Genomic DNA, 17,766 nt, shown 5'->3' on the forward strand with positions numbered 1-17,766 from the left:
CAGTCAACGTGACGGTGCTCCCGAGATTTCTGTTCCTTTTCCAGTGCCTCCCCATCCTTATACCGAAGGCCTTTTTCAGGCGGGTTAACAGGAGCATTACTGGGTTTGTGGGGGCACACACGGGACCCCAAGGTTGAGACGGGTGTTCTTGGAGCGGGGCAGGGATGGGGGGGGCTGGCGCTGCCCAACCTCTGTGGGTATTATTGGGCTGCCAACGCAGCAACGGTGCGTAAGTGGGTAATGGACGGGGAAGGGGCACCATGGAAGAGGATGGAGATGGCGCCCTGTGTGGGCACGAGCCTGGAGGCGAAGGTAACGGCGCCGCTGCCGTTCCCTCCAGCGAGGTATACCACGAGCCCGGTGGTGGTGGCGGCTACCCTCAAAATTTGGGGGCAATGGAGACGGCACAGGGGGGAGGTGGGGGCCTCGATCAGGGCAGGTGTCAGGAGGTTGAGGGACCTGTTTGTAGACGGGAAGTTTGCGAGCCTGGGTGAGCTGGATGAGTTTGGCCCCCCCCACCCCCCCATAGTGGATGTACCTTTAAGAAATAGGTGTTTATCAAATAGCTGCAGCGATGTCAGAGTGTGGGTGGAGCTGGGCTGTCTGTCTGCTTTTACTTTCGTTTTTGAACTGGCAGCCATAGTGTGTGTTTAGTTTAGTTTTCAGAGTTAGAGCTGCATCCAGCCAAACGAGGTGTAATTTTGATCTCTCTCTGCATGAAAAGAATGTCTTCAGATCACTTGCTAATTTAAATATGATAAATGCTCTCAGTAGAGAAATTTAATCTGCTGTCTTTGTTAAAGAGGGTATTTGTCTTATGGATGTTGCTAGGAAAGATTAAGGGTTACTTATAGAGTACTGCATTCTTTGGGGCAAGTATTTGAGTTGATAGTTGCTAAGATGTTTACTGTATGTTTATAAAATGTTAACTGGATTCATATGATAAACATTGTTTTGTTTTAAAAGTACTTTAGATCTCTGTTGCATCACACCCGTAGAGTGGGCCCTTGTGTCCCATAACCAAAATCTATTAAAAGTTGTGGTTCAGGTGAACTCCATGATACACTTTGGGGTTCTCCAAACCCTGACCCGTAATAACCTTAATTGGGAAAAAAATAATCTGGTACTCTAAATTTAAAAAAGCAAAAAAGAACTTGGGCCTATGTAGTTCGGAGTACAATAGACTTAGAAGCAGCCAGATTGAGGTTTCTAAAATAATGAAAGGAATGGATGGTGCGCGTACTAATATATTAATATAATATATATATATAAGGTTGTGGAGAAAGTGCAAACTCCACACTGTCACCCGAGGCTGAAATTGAACCTGGGTCCCTGGCGCTGTGGGGGAGCATGAGCTTATTAGACAAAGGTAGGAATATGCTTGCTTTCAGATTATTCTTTATCTGCCAGAGTAGAGACACTCCGGACATGCTGCTGACGGTTTGTGGGGTATGACTGTCTGCATGTTTTCAAAAGGGAGTTTGGACAGGTTCATGACTGTGGCAGAGATCATATTATATAGAAGGTAATGCCTTTAAGGGTAACAGTTCCTTGAGGGTGTACCTTTTCCATTATTTCTGTTTATTGCATCTGTCAGGCCACGGGAGGTGCACAAAGAGAATATCTAGTCAGGATACTTCATATCTTAATTTTCTGTTTATAAATAACGTTTTCTATGGAATGTAAAATTCTAATTAAAGATGAGGTTTTCTTAATTTGCTAAATAACCTAACAACACTATTTCAAGCATAGCATTTTATTAACAAAAAGAAACCTCCTAAAATACATTAACAATGTTAAACTGTTGGAGGAGGCTCAAATAAATATTGCTTTATTGTCATTTATAACTGGGCAAGTTATGCACCTGATAATTTGACCCTCTTCTTCTGGTGTTGCTGGTCTTAGACCAAGAACTATGTGGCATATCTAAGAAAGAAAGGAAAAAAGATAACTTTTGCTGTGATACACATCTTCCTATTTTTCGAAAGAAAAGTTCTGTCTTTTCCCCCAAGACAGTTGCAGCTTAGACAATCCTGAAGAGTTTTACAACACATAAAAGGCCATTCGGCCATCACGTCTATGCCTATCTATCAAGCATCTATCTATTTTAATCCCATTTTCCAGCACTTGGTCCGATGTCTTGTATGTTATGGTGTTTCAAGTGCTCATCTAAATGCTTCTTAATCCTATGAATTAACTGTTCAACATCTTCTCGACTTGTTGAATTGCTGACATGTAACATGTAACATGTGATTAATCATTCAACTCTTATAGATTGTTTCAGTTCAGTGCAGGCTTGTGAAAAAATCCTCACCTACAAATGTCTTGCCTCACCACACTGGTGGGCAAATTATCTCTAATTTGGACCATTAATATATATTCCATAATATTATATTGATAATCTTCATTAAGCAGACATTTTAAAAGTGATTCTGAACTTCAAGCAATACACCAGGAACTTCTCAAATTATAGTGTCAGTCTTCCTTAAAAGTGATTAACTTGATTTAAAGTTGTTTTTTTATATTAATCTGCAAATAAATCACAAACATATGTATTAAAGGCATAATTCAAGTGCACACTTGCACCAAACACAAACATCTGCTCTGTGGACTTTATCGGGATAGAATTTGAGCAGCATCTTCCTGTCAGTGCAAAATCCATGCATCCTAAAATCTATGTTTTTAAAAAAAAACATTGCTCGTCAAACCTCTAAAGAAAATTTTAAATTATTAATCAGTGACTTATTTGATTAAAAAGTGACCACTGGTTACTCTGAATACTTGGCACTTAACCTGCATTGCCTCAAGAGAAATTACTGACTAGCCATGGGTGATGTTATTACAACATTGTTTTAACCACATGCACTAATTTAAGTTGAAAATGCCTTACACATAAAACAGGTAAAGGTACTTCACAGGTTTACTGACTTAACAAGGATATACCATCATTCAGGGCAAAATGTTTTAGCCATTTTCTTCCATTAAAGTTCAAATTTCTAGCATGACGTTATTTGCCAGATATCTTAGTGCAACTTTCAGGCATTTGTCCAGCAGCGGCAATCTACAGTTTGACTTCATTGGAGTGAATATTGACTCATACAAGGCACGCCACATTTATTTTGAATGCATGTTGTCAAAAAATGCCCACTTGGCGCTGCTTTGTATTGGCTGGGCTTACTTACATCTGCTTTGATTAGATAACTAGATAACCACTGTGAAAGTTTGACACTCCATAAAATGTTGCTGATGTTCATACTGCTGAAGTCTGGTATTTCCATCCGTGTTACACACACTCATTTGAACAGATAGCCAAAAAGCAGTTATCAAGGCGGCACAATGGCAGCACTGCTGACTCACAGCGCCAGGGACCGAGGTTCAATTTCAGCCTCTGGTTCTCCCAGTGTCTGCATGGGTTTCTCTGGGTGCTCTGATTTCCTCCCACATTCCAAAAATTTGCAGGTTAGGTGGATTGGCCATGATAAATTGCCCCTTAGTATCCAGGGATGTGCAGGTACGGTTAAAGGGTTATTGGGATAGGGTAGGGAAGTGCGCTCAAGTGGAGTGCTCTGTCAGAGGGTCGGTGGCCTCCTACTGCACGGTAGGGATTCTATGAGCACACACTGCACATCAAAAAATACTCGCATTCTGCTTCTCTTACCATTCTTCCAACAAACTGACAAAATGGTTCAAGTGCACATGCACACTATGAATTACGAATATTGAAGTCATATAGTCAACAACAGAGTCCATTATTCAATTTAGATTTACTAACCAAAAATGTAATAATCCACAGCTGGATTTCCAATCTGGCTTGTGATGAATTTATTGGGCAAACTACACCAGGGATTTAAAATTTGAAAGGAAATAATCATTTTATGTACCCTCTCCTGAAGGTGCTGTGTCATCAGAAAGTCAGGGTAGGCAGTGGTTGAGATCATTGCATTGTGAGTTTCCCTCCATTGTTTCATCTCCCACAGATTGATGCACGAGCCTAGTTTTCAGTACCAAAGGATAACCAACTCTGGTCCTCACCCCAGCATTGACATTTTCTACACAAGATCTGTGGCTATCAATCAGGAACAGAAACTCAAGATAGTTTGCATAATAATGCCAAGGCCAAATGTATCACTCCCAATAATAGTTTGTGCCATATCAATTATTGCAGAATAGGAACAAACCTAGGAGATTGGTGATCTGAAGAGGGAAGGAAAGAAACCCAGAAAAGCCTGGTAAACACAGCTGTTTAGCGCCAGGATTTGTCCATTATCAGAACTGCACTTGTCTGTGAGATTCAGTACCAGCAGACTATGCACTGCCACATAAACTGTGACCATTTATGGAAAACAGGACAAGAGAACCTAAAAGTGAAATAAAAGATGAGATTATTTTGCTGACAAACATATTGTGCACCAACCTGAAATAGGAGATTAAGAAACTCACTGGCCAGAGCACTTTTTACACTCCATATCTGATAATCCTCTAGTGTTAAATGTCCCATCTGTCATTGAACAAGAAAAACACAAATCAATTATCACAGAAGGTAAAATTAGATCCAAGAACACATTTGCGCAGGCAACATGTACATTCTTGAATGTGATTCCTCTATTCAAGAGACAGAAAGCAGGAAATAAACGCCATTCAATAAGATCATGGCTGATCTTGTTGGGATTTCAACTTCAGTTTCCTGTCTGCTCCCATAACCCTATATTTCCTACCAAAAATCTATCTATCTATCTCAACCTTGAATAAATTCAAAGACACATCCTCCATTGCTTTCAGTGGAAGGCAATTGCACAAGCTAACAACCGTCAGAGAAAAAAAATCCCATCCCGGACTTACCTCTCATCAAAATATTTGCCTTAAAATGTACCCTACTCTAATCTATCTCATTTATCCTTCTTGTAGCCAGATCTTTTCTCTGAAAATTATAGATAGAGACAATTCATGTTACCCTTCTCACTGTTGCCCTATTACCTTCACATCAGAAGCTTTGCAAATTGGGGAAGCTGCTGGAATGATCCACGATCAATATCATTTCCACTATCCCCATGAGCAAATTTATTGTTGAAATTAATTTCTTGAATACTTTGGTGAATCGCCTCGGGTTGCATCTGACAATTAAAGACCATGGAAGCTGTTTAAGCTCCATTACAAAATTGTGGATTAATAAAGCTCTAGCTTAAGAGTAGAAGTAATTTAACAGCTGGGCCAGAAAAAGCATTTTATGCTTTTATTCCACATCTAGCCTGTTAAAACCTCAGGTTAGCATTTGAAACATTTTGCAAACAAGACTAGTGAAAAGCTTTTCATAATGCCATTTTACAGGAAAATATTGAAATGAAAATGGACACATGGAACCATGAGACTGAAACATTTCACTAAAGGCTCACATAACGTAAATGCTGTATCAATTGAAAATTTCGTGAATACTGTCAAAAAGGACATTGTATGGCTTGCCTTATTCATTTGAAAATTCTATTTTTTAATCCATTTAAAAGCATTATACTGATTTTAAGCATTCAGAAAACTAATCATTTGATCTAGCTGATACAGTATCACTTGTACCTAAAACTGACAACCTATTAAGTCTCTTATAATACATAGTGGCTGTGAAACAAAATCACATCACAATGCAATTATTACCAGTAGATGCAACAGCTGAGCCCATTCACATTTGCATTAAGCCCATGTCTGACTTGTTATTTTTGCTCGAAGCAATATAAATATACATATTTCCTTTGGTGATCTACTCGAGGAAGAATCAAAGTACCACCATTCATACAAATGTTTGGAACTTGTTCAAGATCTCCTCTCCATAGTTTATTCAGTACATGGTTTAATGCCTCAATAAATCAAAGCTTTTATTGATTCAGATAGATGTTAAAATGTAGGATACTATTACCCCATTTGTTTTGTGTATTTGCTTAAGCCCTTTGCATAACTACAGATGAGGGAGGTAACTAGGTCCATGTAGTTCATCAATCCACAGTAAGCTACCATCTTCCCCCACCTGCATCCAATTCCCTCATGATTGACTTGGTCATCACCACCCCACCTTGTCACGTATTAAATCATTCCCTATGAAAAAGTTAAGTCCGGAATTTGCTTAATATTTTAGTTATGCCAAATTTCAACTGAGCTCGTCATATCTAATTGTATTCGGGATGGGTAACAAACGCTGGCCGAGTCAGTGACACTCGCATCCTGTGATTTTTTTTTAAAATAAAGTGTTATGAAACAGTTTTTTCATGAATACATTGCTCATGTAAATATGCTAATTGGAGTTAATAAACCATTATCAAGACAATCCTGAAGTGCTAAGGCACAGGTGATTGACTGGAAATTTAAGTCAACATCTGTTCCATCAATAGAAGCACACTGCTGTTGTCTGACAGCAACTGCAAACATAAAAATTTAGGACAATCTACACAATTGCAATAAGTTTTTAAAAAGGTTTCAACGGCAATTAACAAATCATATGCACCATTCAATGTTAACACAAATGCAATGTCGAGAAGATGTACCTTAGTGGTGTCGTGCTTCTTTAAGATATGATTTACAATGTCAGCTGTCCCCATGTGCAATTCCTGAAGAAAATGAATACAAATGTTGTCATGAGGCAAGATAAGACACCCTCAAGTGCAGACAAAGCTTTATAATAAAGATCAAGAATGTCCTGGTTGCACAGCACATTTCTGCATGGAATTGTTAATGGAAAAAGGAAGGTAACAAGTCAAACTCCAGTCTTTGCCATTGGAAATGGTGAGAAGCTTTGAATATTATTCCATTTCATTCTTTTGTTATTTTAATTGACAATGGTAATTTTTATTTTTCTGCCAGAGTTCACAAGTGCCATGCACCATTCCACAGTAAGATAGTAGGCAATTATAACTCCAACACCTCGAATGTCTCAAAAGTGTCACACTATTTGTCTGATATCCAGTACTGGATGAGCAGAAATTTCGTTCAACTAAATAGTGGGAAGATGGAATTTTCCTGACCCCATGATGGGAGGGGGTGGTTAGAAGAATAACGTGGAGCTGCATTTGGATGGCTCCCTAATGCATTTCCGCCACCAAGAAGCTTTCCCAAGGCAGCCTGAAAAGTGGATCGGCTGCCCATTCCATGGTGCTGTACTAGTCTTGCTCTCTGAAATGCAGTCTCAGGGCGACCATTTAGTCCAGACACTAAGGTCTAGAAGTCCATGGCAAATCCCAGGGCACTGGTTTTTGCCTTTGCAACAAGTTCCGCCCCCTTCCCACCGACTCAATTCCTCTCTTGGGCATCTGACAGAGGTTAAATAAGATTGTCTGCAGCCTTGGTGTCATACTTTGACTCTGAAATAAGGTTCTGACCACATATCCACGCCACCATTAAGACTGCCTATTTCCACGTCAGTAACATTGCTCTCAACTCTACCCTGTTTCAGCTCATCTACTGTTGAAATTCTCATCAATGCCTTTGACTTGACTATTCCAATGCATCTCCTCTAATCTACAGGTTATCCAAACTTCTGCTGTTCGTGTCCCTTACGCACACCAAGTCCTGTTTCACCCATCATGTGCCTGCTGATTGAGTATTTTTAGTTCACCATTTAATTAAAGAATATATGAATTCTTAAGTATTTACACTATTACTTACAGGGATACTGTCAGTGCGGTTATCTTTCCAGACTTCCAAAAGTGCAACTATCATTTCTTCTAATTCAGTGCGAGACAAAGCTCCATCTCGGTCAGTGTCAAATACCTTGAAACAAACTAATGAAACAAAGAACTTTTCACTTTTTAAATAAAAAAAGAGCTAGAGAACAGAAAATTGTACTAAAATATATAAATAAAAAAGGAAAAAACTGCAAATGTCAAAAAACTGATATAAAACTAGTGGAAATAACACAGCAAGTCACTAACAGCTACAAAGAGAAAAGACTGGTTACCATTATTTATGGAGTATGGGTATGAAACTCAAACTGTCTTCTTTTTCAGATATGACTAATCTATTCTGTTACTTCCATCTTTGAGTTTTTATTTTATGGAAAGTTGTTATATAATTTTCAAAAGATATAAATCAAAACTTTGCCGTGCAACATCTTTATTTGGACTTTGCACTTATACTGTGAAATAGAATAGGTTAAAATGATGCTGTGTAACATCTCCTTCCATCCTATGCCTCAGCTCTGCCATTTAAATCTATTATTCCTGTTCCAGGACATAAAGCAGCACTAACCACTGTAGCCTGTTTTAACGCCGAGATATCTTGAAGTAGAGTGAAAGTTCAATAGTTGGCAAGAACGGAATACAACAGAACGTAGATAATTGCCTTCAATCTTTGGAACCTGGCTCAAATCCAACAGAGACTGATGAAACTCCGTCTCTTGGCTATAAGCCTCCTGTATGAAATTGTTCAAACCAGTTTGTACAATCTATTGCCAAATTAATACTTCTATCCTACAGCAGTTAGCACAACATTCTTTCTTTTCTTATGGCCAACCTTTCTAAATCTCTCTTATTGGTGACCCTTCTAAACTATGAACAGTTTTCAATCCCATCTTTGAAAGTTAATATATTTTTACGTATTTCAAATCTTAAATTAACATTTTTAAAATATAAAAACCTAATTTCCACATATTAAACCAGATTAGACTGCACAAATTCGCTAAAATAGCGGCCACTACCACAAACAAATTAACTTTTTGATGCATTACACAATTACCAAATCTGCCAAAACTTACATTTCTGCCGTTCAGCGAGAGGTCCTCTGCAGCAAGCAGAAAGACCGCAAGAGATTTCTTTGAAGTCTATGTGATTGTCACGATTTTCATCAAAAGCGCTGAATAGACCTGTAATGGATGCCCATGTAAGTTGACTATACAGTTCATAAGAGGGTATTTACTGTAATAATACCTTGCATGAATTAGTCACAAATACTAGTACTATGGGACACATAATAAATATGCATTTTATCTTCTGATTTCCCATGGTATTGCCCACAAGGAATTCCATCTAATTTATGCAGTAAATACTTTAAAATCGAGTGTAACTAAAAATAAGAGCTTATCTTTATAGACTTGTATTAATTCAAGGGTTGAAATACCGAGATAGAGTTAGAGTATCCTTTACCAAAACTCTTGGAGCCGAACGCATTTCCGATTTCAGATAATTTAGGTTTTCGGATACCGTATATAAAACAACATTACAATAGCCTAAGTCTGGCACAGCTACTGTCAAAAGAAACCAAAAACGGCTAGAAAAGAAAGATGTATTGCTAAATAATAAATATGGGGTATCTGTAATAATTTTACTTGACATAAAAGCTGCAAGGTAAATAGTGCAGATAAACAACTAGATTTCCTGCACTAAAGGTAGGTGAGGTTTAAAAAAAAAAGTGCAGCTTTTGTACGTGTTTGGTTTTTGGATTTATGGATAAAGGACACTTCACTGGTAATCTGTAATGTATTAAAAATGGTGATTCTTGAGGGACTCCACCTTCAATGGCAACTGTACAGATAGGTGCATTATTGAAAGGGCAGATTCTAAAACTTAAAAACAAAAAGCTCAGTATCTCCGATACTGAATAGCTTTTGGGAAACAAAATGCATTCCCCCAGAAATCAGACAAGGAAACAAATATCTGCCCATCTTCAACAGTGAACAATATGAACCAGTTGTAGCTAAATGCAACTTTCTTGTCCCTAGTGCCGTCTTTAGCAGAGTAAAATGTTCCAAGGTGCTTCACAGGAGCACTATCAAACAAAATTTGACATTGAACCACATAAGGACGCATTAGGACAGATAACAAAAAGCTTGGTCAGAGTTGATTTAGAGGAGCACCGAGGTAAAGGGAGGAAATTCTCAGCTGAGAGCCTGGGTAGCTGAGAGCATGGGTGCCATTTGGGGGTAGCAAAAATCAAGAATGCGCTCGGCTAGAATTGGAGCAGCAGGGAGAATGCAGAATTTGTAGGTCTCGAGGAAGATAGAGACAGTGAGGGGCAAAACCATGGAAGGGTTTGAAAACAAGGATAGGAGCTTCAAAATCCGAACATTTCTAGGTCAGGAGATAATGTAAGCCATTGAGCAAAAGTCAGAGGTAATTGGGAATGGATCCTGAGTAGGACACAGGCAGCAAAGCTTTGGATTAGAAACGTTTACGGAGGGAGAACATTGCAATGATCTAGTCTAAAGGTAACAGTAATGAACCATCAGCAGTTGAGCGGATGCAGGGATGGGGGATGTTACGGAGTTGGAAGCCTTGGTGTTCGAGAGGAAATTGGGTAGGATACTACATCAGTGAATATTTTGAGGTAGTGCACTCAGCATAAAAGTGTGGCAGTAACTGAGTTATCATCAAGATAAAGTAACAAACCGAATGCAGGCCCACAAAATGCCATCATGAGGATAACTTTGGAGTAAGAACAGCACCAACTGGTCCCCACTCCTCATCCCCCAACTCCATGGGGTAGAAATACAGAATGTCTCCTGCCGGTGACCAGTATTATGCATTGTACCCCACATTATTCTGGTTCCTTCCTCCCCCACCCTTGCATCCTTCCATTGTGCAGGCAGATGACACTGGGCAATAATCTTGTGAGGCATCTCAAGTGGAAGACTCCAAACAGTCATGGGCAACAGTGAGTCAGTGATAATCTTAATGGACCGAAATTACAGGAAGAATAGATCTTCATTGGGCAAATAAAAATCACTTGCAAATGTGGCAGCCTCTGCATCTAATCTTGTTAGCAGAGTAGACATTTAGTCACATTTAGTGCTTGTCTTTTGGGTGAGAGATTAAACGGCTAGATACTTTCAAAGAAGACAGAGGAATTTGCCCCAGTGTCCAGTTTAATGTTTATCTCAACTAACAATAATAAAATAAAATATAGGGTCATCTCATTGCTGTTTGCAGGACTTTGCTGTATACAGATCGAGTGTCCTGACTCCCAACATAACAGTAGACTTTAAAAGTACTTCATCAATTTTAAAACTCTTTGGAATGTCCCAAGATTGTGAAAGGTTCTAAATAAAGCTCCTTTTTCCCAGTTCTGCTTGAAGTCAGAGACATCCTGTCTACCTCGGGGGGGGGGGGACAAACCTACTGTAAAATCCATCCATGCATTGGACAATGTTTAATTTTTTCCTTTCCTCCATTCCAGTGAGGAAAAAGAAACCCCCATCTCCACCCACGTGCGCAAATGTATCCTTTTAATTTCTTCCTCAAGAACAAAACCCTGTTCCCGGTGAGCAGAAGCTTGTCCCACTCCCATACGCCGGATTAGAATTTATCACATCTTTCGATATGTGGAGAGTAACTCAATCCTCTCCAATTAGGATCTAATTGCTCACAACAATTCACATTTCTAATCATTCTAATCCCTTAACACAAATCAATTTGGCACACTTAATAGAAAAATTTCGAAATCTTCTTCACACCAGACCCACCATTGTCCTCCCTGCTCTTTCCTCCAAAGAAATTTACTTTTTCCCAGTTTTACTGGCCCTTGCATTGTTCTGTTGCCCCCTCTCCTTTCCTCATTGTCCAGGTCAGATACCTGAACTGTGTTTGTATTTCTACATGATGGGCAGATATTCCAGAATAATGGATTAGTATGGATTTGTCTGACCATCACAGCATCTAAATTTACAATAAATCTGAATGAACCAACTTAGGTTGGAGATCCATATGTTCCAAAGCATTAGTCACCCTAGTTTAACCTTAATTGGGTTCCGGGAGCTGAGCAGTTCTCCCAGTAAAACTGCTTGCAGTATGCATCACTCTCTCAGTAAAAAGCTTCCATTACCTTCAGTTAAAGATGGATGGATGGGTGGAGAAACTAAAGGAACAAATGTTTCCAAATCAAAACGTCCAGTCCTTGACTGAGCTTTTAGTAGCCAGTAGCGTTTTTCAAGGTCAATTATATCAGATTCTTCCACTGCGAATAGAAGTAGATACATTATCAGATCACATGCACAATAAGACTGGGGTTCAACACTGAAAATGTAATTTTTCCCCCCTCAATTAAGTGGCAATTTAACGTCACCAATCCTGCACATTTTTGGGTTGTGGGGGTGAGACCCACTCAGACAGGGGGACAACGTGCAAACTCCACACGGACAGTGACCGGGGATTGGGATCGAACCCAGGACCTCGGCACCGTGAGGCAGCAGTGCTAACCACTGCACCACCGTGCCGCCCTTCACTGAACATTTTAAAGTGACAGATACAAAAACCTTTGGTTACAAAATCAACATCAAATATATCCTTAAAATGTCACCATGGCCTATTCAATTTTATTTACCGAACTCAAACAAAATTTCCAAAATTTAATATCACAAGTACTTACCAACATGCTTAAAATAATTATATTCATTGTTGTACTTTTTTTTAAAACCGAGAACTTGTTTATGACAAATTACATTTTTATAGTGCCTTTAATGAAAAAAATGTCTCAAGACACTTCAGAGACAAAGATAAAGGGACATAACCATAAGAGACCATTAGGCATTTTGATCGAAAAGGTACATTGAATATACAGTTAAGGAGGCAATTCGGCCCATCGAATCTGCACCAACCCACCCAAGCCCTCACTTCCACCCCATCCCCACAACCCCCTCCTAACCTTTCTGGACACTAAGGGCAATTTAGCATGGCCAATCCACCTAACCTGCACGTCTTTGGACTGTGGGAGGAAACTGGAGAACCCGGAGTAAACCCACGCAGACACAGAGAGAACATGCAGACTCCGCACAGACAGTGACCCAGCGGGGAATCGAAACTGTGACCCTGGCGCTGTGAAGCCACAGTACTATCCACTTGTGCTACCCGGTAGACTTTAACCAAAGTCTTAAAAGTTGGAGCAGGAGGTAGAAAGACGGAGAGGGAATTCTAGAATGTGGTACTAAGCAGCTAAAAAGCACAGCTGGCAATCCTGGGGCACAAGAAACCAGAGACAGAGGAAAGGAGAATTTGTGGGGTGTGGTGGTCGTAGAAACGGAAGAGCTTATAGTGGGCAGTGAGCAGCATGATTTAAAGACATGTATGAGAATTCAAGATATTGCTGAACTAGAAGGCAAAGGCAGGCAATAAACACGGGGTGATGTGCAAGCTGGTCTTGAAACAATTTTATGGAGTGTGAAAGATAGGAGGGTTGCTCAGAATAGCATTGGAATTAATGTACCTGGGAGTTGACAAAGCCATGAATGAAGGTGTCAGTGACAGATGAGTGAGGGCAGGCATTTGACAGGGTTCCACATAGCAGACTGGTTAAAAAAAAATGAAATCCCATAGGAATACAGAAAAAGGTGGCAAGTTGGATCCAAAAATTGGCTCAACCAATGGAAAGAAAGGGTAATGGTCGATGGAGGTTTTTATGAATGGAAAGCATTGTTCAGTGGCATTCTACAGGCTGTTTGTTGCACATATTAATAATTTGGGCTTAAATGAGGGAGATACGATTAGAAATTTGCAGATGATCCAAAGATTGACGTGTAGTTGATAGCGAAGGGGATAGGTGTTGTCTCCAGAATAGTATCAATGTTTTGGTTGAGTGGGTGGAAAAGTGGCAAATTAAATTAAATCTGGAGAAGTGTGAAATAATGCATTTGGGGAGGGAAAACAAAGCAATAAACTACTCAACAAATGGAAGAACACTAAGAGGGGTGAGAGATCTTGGTTTGCATTTCCACAGGTTCCTGAAGGTGGCAGAATAGGTGAATAAAGTGGCAAAGAAAGCATATGGAATGCTTTCCTTTATTGCACAAGGTATTGAATACAAGAGCAGGTATGTAATGATGTGAACTGTATAAAGCATTGGTTAGGCCACAGTTGGAATTGTGTACACAGTTCTGGTCACCACATTACAGGAAGGATAAAATAACTCTGCAAAGAGTGCAGAGGAGATTTACAATAATATTGAAAATTGCAGATATGAGGAAACACCATTTCATCCAAGTCTGGATGTCGGCCAAGCAATCTGGTAATAGAGATGCATGAGAAGGGTTTAAGGTTGGCGAGAAGTCGAAATTTGTGTTGTTACTGCAGACTTGAAACTGGACTTAAAGCCTGCAGAAGAATATAATTGTAAGTAGAGGACAGGGCCAAGGACCAATCCTAGGGAAACTCAGAGATAATGGTGCAGGTGCTGAAGATGCAGTCAGTCTGGAACCCACTGAGTTAGGATCATAGAATTTACAGTGCAGGAGGCCATTCGGCCCATTGAGTCTGCACTGGCCCTCAAGAAAGAGCACCCCACTAAAGCCCACAACACCACCCTGTCCCTGTAACCCAGCAACCCAACCTAACCTTTTTGGACACTTAAGGGCAATTTATCATCGCCAATCCACCTAACCTGCACATCTTTGGACTGCGGGAGGAAACCAGAGCAAATCCACGCAGACACGGGGAGAATGTGCAGACTCCGCACAGACAATGACCCAAGCCGGGAATCGAACCCTGGAGCTGTGAAGCAACTGTGTTAACCACTGTGCTATCATGCCACCAATAGCAAGTTGGACAATAGCAAGGTGGTGGAGAAATAAAGTCTGGTCAACCATGTCAAAAGCTGTATTATAGGTTAAGGAGGATGATAAGGGATAATGTACATTAGTTACAGTCACAAAGGATGTCATTTGTGGGTTTAGTTATAGTTTTTTTGATTTTATACCAATAGCAAAACGCGATTGAAGAGGTTTATGCAACAATTTGAAGAAATGATGGGCATGAATTTGGGTGGGGACATGTTTCCAGCAACAAAAATTCCACAAGAACACAATAAATTACTTATTTATTTATAGAGCCAAAAACAGTAAATTTCCAATCCCTGCCCAGCAATGCAATGATTTAATAGCAAGGAAAATTGATCAGTAGAAGAAATACTGAAGAAACAACCCATTTTACATTTATATAAGATATAGTCACAATCTATTTTAGCAACTTGGTATTTTGGGTGAATGGTGGAATTCAAAAAGAAAAAAGTCTGAAGCAGGATTCTCCCGAATCCCTGCGCTGGCCTGACCCCAGTATAAAAGGCGGCGCGAACCACTTTCGCGTCGGGCCGACCGGAAGTTGCAGAAGGGGGCTGGGTTGGCGCCTCATCAACCGGCGCGAGTTAGCGCATGCGCAAACCGGCCGGTGTATTCTAGCAATTGCGCAGTGGGGTGTCTTCGCCGCACCGGCCATGGCGGAGCCCGACAGGGGTCGGCGCGGAAGGAAGGAGTGCCCTCACGGCACAGGCCTGCCCGCAGATTAGTGGGCCCTGATCGCGGGCCAGGCCACGATGGGGGACCCCCCGGGGCCGGATCCCCTACACCCCCCCCAGGGACCGCACCAGCCAGCCTACCAGCCAGGTCCTGCCGTGTGGGACCATGTCCAATCCAGGCCGGCGGGACTGGCCAGAAAACGACGGCCGCGTAAACGGCTTTTAGTTTTAAATGCAAGCTGTGAAGTCATACTTCATACACTTGTATGTCCATCAAATATTGGAATAATGATTCCCAAGCTTGATAAAGATTACAAAAAATTCTTAAACCAACCCTTTCTTTATAGATCATATAACTGTGAAGATGGCTGATTGAAAACTAGTAATCCACGTTGAATTCAACATATTTCTTTGTGGCTACATAACACATTTTGGTTTGTGTATATGTTTTTCTGGAATCAAGAGTTTTGAGTTTACATTTCCACATAAAATGGCGAGTAAAAATCCATTAGCTATGTCTGTATGATACAGAAGTAATTTCAATTTTGCCAAGAACCCAAGGGTTAATAAACTGGTTGCTAGAAACAGGAAATTGTGAGGATGCTTCAATGTAATTTGGCGACAAGTATGTCCTCTTCCACTCCTATACAGTGATGTTGAATTGAGAGCTGTCCCACTAACCTATAACAGGAACCATTGCTTCTGTAATAATGTAACATACAACAAAATTTGGGAGAATTAAAAAAAATCACAACAGTATTCTAAAGATAGAAATTCAGAGTTTTCAAGGCAGATTCTACAGCAATAAGTCAACATTACATAATAGTACGCAATCAAAAGTGAAACCAGCGTAAATGGAGAAGAGGTAACGTATAACAAAATGACCTTCACTACACAAGGGAAATAGTGCATCAACAAAAATTAGGTTTATACCAAATTTGGGAAACTACTTTAGAATACTGCAAAATTTCCAACAAAAATGATTTCATGCAGCATTTACCAACTTTTGGATGTGTCCGCATGTAAAGTGACATAACAAACGATTGGTACGGGATTGCCCAACTTCATTTCATACATATGGTTAATAGACAAAACAAATAGCCAGAAAAAGTGATTTCATCAAACTGGCTGAGCAACTAATCAGATTGAAGAATTCTCACAGAGAGCACGCCAGGTAGTAAAAATCATTGTACAATGCACAAAAAGTGAATGATGATCAAAGTGTGAAATAAAGGATGGGATTGAGGTTGAAGTTGAAATGTCAAACTCAAAATAGTTTTTTTAAAAAATCTGTTAATTATCATACAAGGAGAAAATTATACTCCAAACTTCTAAAATTAGTTTTTCAGGTTGTTCAGCAATAATTATTACTGAGTGCACCATTTGCCAGTTTTTCCTAGCAATGACTACAAATGCTGACAATTATGCATTCATTACAACTGCAGATTCTGGACCACTAATTATTTCTTGTGCCATCTAGCTGTTGAACTGAACTTTGTTCCATAATTTGCTTATTTTTCAAATTATTTCAGGCATAGCTATCAACAACTGTGATAACCTTGCCTGTACATGCTTTTATTCATTATTCAAATAACACAGGTTAGTATGGACTTTTAGTCAAAGAATTCTGCATGATTAAATTCAAATTAATTTACTTTCCATAAGATACAATCGTAATCAACATAAACTTCTGCATTTCAATTGGCCTTAGATATGACTCAAAAAGCCATTAATTTCACAAGTGAGCTTCAAATATGTTGAAGACTGCAATTTTCTTATAATATGCCTTGATTAGCTACTTTAAACTGAATGGGTATGAAAGCTTTAGCGTAAATAAAGTTGTGCATTTACTATATTACAGTACTGTGCACAGATGAAAATAGAAGAATGCTGGAGATTTGGGAGGGGGAAAAAACCAAAAACTGCTAAAAGCTCTGATAAGGATCCTGCACTGACTAATTCAGACAAATTTAACAGTCCAGTTTTAAGTCTGGGTTAGTGAATGAATGAGTGAATGAATGAGTGAATGATTGAGTGAATGATTGAGTGAATGATTGAGTGAATGGAGGAATTGGTGAATGAATAGATCGTTAGATGAGGTGGAGAGGGAGGGTAGACAGAGTGACATTTGCAGAGGGTCCTGGGTAGCAGGGAATTGTCCATCGGAAGTTTAAGCATCCTGGGCAATTTTCAGCATTTTCTATTAATAGTACATTACAATACAAACTTGAGCCCCAGTGCATTACCAACTCTATTGCTAGATAAACCCCTCGTAATTTTGAACAACTCCACTAAATCTCTTTTCAACCTTTTTTCCTATAATGAGAGCAAACCTGCTTATTCAACATATCCAGGTAATTAAAGGCCTTCATCCCTGGGACCATTCTTCTAATATGTCAAACAGCAAACACACTTCGCAAAAACAAACCCCCTTAACAAACCCCGGAACCACCCCCCCACTCCCTCCGGGGTTGCTCTCAAATGTCTTCACATCATTCCTAAGGTACCGTGCCCAGGACTGGACAACATATTCCCTGTTGAAGTGTAACCAGTTGTTGTTTTAGAGGTTCAGAATTACCT

At 39.8% G+C, this 17,766-nt stretch overlaps 1 protein-coding gene across 3 annotated transcripts in view; it reads right to left on the reverse strand.

Moving 5' to 3' along the window:
- The window catches only part of usp32 (ubiquitin specific peptidase 32), a 234,179-nt gene that overhangs the window by 61,425 nt on the left and 154,988 nt on the right, over positions 1 to 17,766 (reverse strand). For all 3 annotated transcript variants that reach the window (XM_038814182.1, XM_038814181.1, XM_038814183.1), the window contains 6 exons: positions 11,791 to 11,922; positions 8,729 to 8,836; positions 7,642 to 7,757; positions 6,525 to 6,587; positions 4,415 to 4,498; positions 1,865 to 1,926 (listed from right to left, as the gene is read on the reverse strand). In XM_038814182.1, coding sequence (XP_038670110.1) covers positions 1,865 to 1,926; positions 4,415 to 4,498; positions 6,525 to 6,587; positions 7,642 to 7,757; positions 8,729 to 8,836; positions 11,791 to 11,922 — 565 coding nt within the window. The remainder of the gene's footprint in view (positions 1 to 1,864; positions 1,927 to 4,414; positions 4,499 to 6,524; positions 6,588 to 7,641; positions 7,758 to 8,728; positions 8,837 to 11,790; positions 11,923 to 17,766) is intronic.

Source organism: Scyliorhinus canicula, chromosome 12 (assembly GCF_902713615.1).
Source record: "Scyliorhinus canicula chromosome 12, sScyCan1.1, whole genome shotgun sequence".
Taxonomy (NCBI): domain Eukaryota; kingdom Metazoa; phylum Chordata; class Chondrichthyes; order Carcharhiniformes; family Scyliorhinidae; genus Scyliorhinus; species Scyliorhinus canicula.